The sequence below is a fragment of the Myotis davidii genome, unplaced genomic scaffold (assembly GCF_000327345.1).
Source record: "Myotis davidii unplaced genomic scaffold, ASM32734v1 scaffold383, whole genome shotgun sequence".
In the NCBI taxonomy this organism is placed as follows: domain Eukaryota; kingdom Metazoa; phylum Chordata; class Mammalia; order Chiroptera; family Vespertilionidae; genus Myotis; species Myotis davidii.
In genome coordinates, this window is record NW_006294586.1 from 25,960 (window position 1) to 31,044 (window position 5,085).

At 38.7% G+C, this 5,085-nt stretch overlaps 1 protein-coding gene across 1 annotated transcript in view; it reads right to left on the reverse strand.

The window, feature by feature from the left end:
• Positions 1 to 4,669: 4,669 nt before the first annotated feature.
• The window catches only part of LOC102766448 (nucleolin-like), a 2,220-nt gene continuing 1,804 nt past the window's right edge, over positions 4,670 to 5,085 (reverse strand). Inside the window, 1 exon segment of the mRNA XM_015567192.1 lies at positions 4,670 to 4,945. Within this exon segment, the coding sequence (XP_015422678.1) occupies positions 4,670 to 4,945 (276 nt within the window).

The following is a 5,085-nucleotide window of genomic DNA, read 5'->3' on the forward strand; positions in this document are numbered from 1 at the left end:
TTAGGGCAATTAATTACCTTTTAATGTGTACAAATTTCATGCACTGGGCTACTAGTCTATATAATAAAAGCCTAAGCAACCGTTACAGTGGAATGACCAGGATGACCAGTCTCTATGATATGCACTGACCACCAGGGGGCAGATGCTCAATGCAGGAGCTGCACCCTGGTGGTCAGTGCACTCCCACAGGGGGAACACTGCTCTGCCAAAAGCCAGGCTAATGGCTGGCAATCACAGTGGCAGTGGCAGGAGCCTCTCCCGCCTCTGTGGCAACACTAAGGATCAGTAAGTTGAGCAGTAAGGAGCAGCGAGCAGGCAGGCAGTAAGGAGCAAGGGGTCCCGGACTGTGAGAGGGATGTCTGACTGCCAGCTTAGGCCCAATCCTAGGGGGACATCCCTTGGGGGGGGGGGTCTGGACTGTGAGAGGGCTCAGGCCAGGCTGAGGGGACCCCCCCCCACCCCCCAGTGCATGATTTTCATTCACTGGGCCTCTAGTAATACTAATAATTTTAAACAAAAATAAAAAATGTTGGTGAGGATGAAGAGAAAATAAAATCCTCATGAATTTCTGGTGGAGATGTAAAATGGTCCAATTGCTTTGGAAAACATTTTGACAGTTCTTTAAAATGTTGTTTTACTTCTAGATATATACCCAAGACAAATGAAAGCAAATTTCTACAAAAAAAACTTGGACATGAATTTTCATGGCAGCATTATTTATAATAGCCAAAAAATGGAAGCAACCCAAATGTGCATGAAGTGAAGGATGGATAAACAAAAGTGGTGTATCTATACAATGGAACGTTATTCAGGAATAAAAGGGAATGAATTAGTAGTACATGCTACAACATTGAGAACCTTGAAAACATTATTCTAGGTGAAAGATGTCAGTATAATTCCATTTATATTAAATATGTATAACATGCAAAGACATATAAATAGAAAGGGGATTAGTGTTTGCCTAGGGCTGGGATGGGGGAATGGGAAATTTGGGGGACTGATAGTTAAAGGTTATAATCTCTTTTTATGAGATTACAATGTTCTAAAGTTGTGGTAATGTTTGTACAATTCTGTGAATAGACAAAAAACATTGAATTGTACATTTTAAATGGGTTGATTATATGGCATATGAATTTTGTCTAAATAAGGCTGTTTTCATTTTTGTGCAAGAATGTTTAGAAGAGGTTTATTCATAATAGCCAAAAATAGGAAGCAGCTCAAATGCCTATCAAGAAGTCAACAGGTAAACAAATGTGGTAGTCATACAATGGAATACTTAAAAATATAAAAGAAAGAACTCCTTTTATCCCATAATATGGAATAAACTAGAGGCCTGGTTCACGAATTCGTGCACCAGTGGGGTCCCTTGGCCTGGCCTGCAGGATTGGGCTGAAGCCAGCTCTCTGACATCCCCCAAGGGGTCCGGGTTGCAAGAGGTTGCAGGCCAGGCCGAGGGACTCCACTGGTGCATGATCGTGGCTGGGGAGGGACAGAGATTGGCCAGCCAGAGAGGGACCGTGGGAGGGCTCCATGGTGTGTCCAGCACATTTTGCTCAGTCCTGATTGGCCAGACCCCAGCAGCAAGCTAACCTACTAGTCACAGAATCTGCCCCCTGGTGGTCAGTGCACATCATAGCGAGCGGTTGAGCAGCCTTAGAATATCATTAGCATATTATGCTTTGATTGGTTGAGCAGCCAATTGGACAACCGTACACTTAGCATATTAGGCTTTTATTATATAGGATTTTTTATAAAAACAACACATGAGAAGCAAAAGAAGCCAGATAATAAGAATACATACTGCATGATTCTATTTACATGAAATTCTAAACCAGGAAAGATGAATCCATAGTAATAGAAATCAGGACAGTTGTCTTTCAGAAATCAGGTGGTTGCCTATTGTGGGTGGAGATTGCCTGGAAAGTGGTACAGGAAAACTTCTGGAATGAGGGACATATCTGGAGGAAATACCCTCATTGGGATGGTGATCACATAGATGTTTGCATTTGCAAAACTAAAATCTTCAAATTGTACATATCAGATCTGTGCATTTCACTGTATATACATTTTGCCCCAATGAGAGGAAAAATACATAAACACCTTAAACTCACATACTATCTTCATGTACTCCCAGGAGCTCTAGGGACCTCAGAATAGGAATCAGCTCTGGATTAAATATTCCTGAATTCATTTTCTTCAATGAGGTTAACAGAACAGAAGGTGATCTTTGAGTTGGGCTTTGAAGCATAATTAAATAATCACAAAGTAAAGAAAGGTATTTCAAGCTGATGGAACAGCATGAAAAATGGTTTGTATTCTTGAAATATGAATGATATGATGTGAATAAAAAAGGTATGGGTGGGTGGTTTAGGTAGGTATTGGGTGGAAGATAAGCTTGAGAAGTAGCCTGGGGACTTGAATGGTGTTCTTAGGAGTTTGCATTTAATCTCATCAAGTCAATAGGGATTCATGAATGGATTCTGGGCTGGAGACTGACAAAGTCAAATAGATTTCCATTTTATGGAGCAAACCCTGACAACAGTCTTAGGACAAATGTTAAAAGGCAAGAATACCGATTAGGCTTTTGTAACCCTTGTAATCTGCAGAGGCTGTCTCTGGAGGTTTTTTAAATTGTTTTCTCTCTTAAAGAATTGGAATTTTAACTGGAGTCACGATGAATTTGAGTCAATTGGGAGAACTGACACCTTTTATATATCTTTCCTAGTCATAAACATTGACTATCTCTTCAGTTTTTTATGTCTTCTGTTAATTTCTTTTCTATCTTAAAAAATAAAATTTTATTTTAAATTACAGTTGATGTACAATATATTAGATTTAGGTGTACAACTTAGAGATTAGATATTTATAAATCTAATACCCATCTGACACCATACATAGTTATTGCAATATTCCTGACTATATTCCCTATGCTGTACTTTGAATACCCATGACTATTCTGTAATAACCAATTTGTTTCCTTCACATTTATCACCCAGCCCTCAATCCCCTCCCATATGGCAACTGTCACTCTGTATCTATGATTCTTTCTGTTTAGTTTGTTCATTTATTTTGTTCTTTAAATTCCACATATAAGTGAAATCATATGGTATTTGTCTTTCTCTCACTGACTTATTTCACTCAGCACAATACCATCTAGGTTTACACGTGTTGCTGTAAATGGCAAGATTTCATTATTTTTTTATAGCCCAGTAATATTCCATTGTATGTATGTGCCAACTCTTCTCTACCCCTTCATTTACTAATGGGAACTGAGGCTACTGTAAATAATGCTGCACTGAACATTTGGATACCTATGTCTTTTTGTATTAGTATTCTGGGTTTCTTCAGATAAATACCCACAAGGGGAATTGTGGGGTCCTTTTTCGGTCTCTTGTTATAGCCTTTGTTATAAAGTCTATTTTATCTGGTATAAGTATTGCTACCCTAGCTTTTGTCCTTCAATTCCATCTGCATGACATACCTTTTTTCCTCCCTTTACTTTCAGTCTATGTGTATAATTTGATATTAAGTGAGTCTCTTGTAGACAGCATATGTGTGGGCCTTGTTTTCTTATCCATTTTGCCAAACTATGTCTTTTGATTAGAACACTTAATTTAATTTTCATTTAAAGCAATTGTTGAGAGTATATATTTATTGCCATTTTATTACTCATGTTTTAGCCACCCCCCCCCCATTCTACTTCTTTAAGAGGACTCTTTAACATTTCTTGTAATACTAGTATGGTGATGATAAACACCTTTAACTTTTTCTTGCCTGGGATGCGGTTTATATGTCCTTTAGTTCTAAGTGATAACTTTGTTTGACAGAGTAATCTTGGTTGTAGGTTCTTGATTTTCATCACTTTGAATATTTCATGTCAATTCCTTCTGGCCTGTAGTGTTTCTGTTGAGAAATTAGCTGAAAGTCTTATGGGAACCCTTGTAGGTAAGAACTGCTTTCCTCTTGCTGTTTGTAAGATTCTCTGTTTGTCTTTAACCTTTGACATTTTAATTATGATGATCACTTAAACTATTGTCATTGTTTTTTTATTCTTTTCTTCCTTTTGCTGTTCTGATTGGGTGTTTTCTGCTACCCTCTCTTCCAAATTGCTGATTCAATCATCTGCTTCATCTAATCTACTATTGATTCCCTTTAGTATATTATTAATTTCAGTTACTGTATTCTATTTTCCCACCATGACTTTATCATTTTTCTTAGTTTGAAAAGTAACACATGCTAATCTTTTTTTTTTTTTTGGCACCAGAGTTTAGGACTTTTAATTTGTCCCAGAGCTGCTGAAGCAAAATTATGATAAAACGTTCTGCTTTCCTTTATATTCCAACACACACACACACACACATACACAAAACTATTTGTAGGGGAAAAATGGTTTTGTACACAGGAAGAAACAATATAAATTCAAAACTTACAGATAAGGGTTAGCTCTACCACTCATCTCTTTAAAAAGTTTATATGAATACCCAGTCAAAACCAATAGGTTATCTCCTTTGAAATGTTATCTAAATGGATTTACAAGTAGACCACAGGACTGTCTTGGAATGTCCTTAAAAGGCTCTGTCATTCATCAGGTAACAGAGTAAAAACGCCAGAGTCCTTTCTTTTTCAAATGGAAAAGGGAAAGACAGGGATAGAAGAAACTATTCAAACTTCATCTTCTTTCCTTGTGGCTTATGGTCTCCTCCTCCTCCTCTGCCTCCTCGGAAGCCTCCTTGACCTTCAAAACCTCCATGGCCTCTGCCACCAAGTCCACTTCGGCCTCCTCTGCCACCACCTCTAACTCCAAAGCCACCTCTGCCTCCAGCATGAGCCCTGAAGCCACCTTCACCCTTAGGCTTGGCCTAATCCAAAGTAACTTTGTTTCCATCAATTTCACCACCTTCCATGGCCTCCTTAGCAGCTTTGGCATCCTCCTCACTGTTGAAGTCTACAAAACGAAACCCTTTGGAAGAGCCTGTCTCCCAGTCAGTGACTATCCTTGCCCTGACAGAGCCATCAAATGGACTCCTTCAATGTCTCTTCCGTAGTCTCCTCGACAGACCTTTGACAAATAGAGTTTTGGATGGC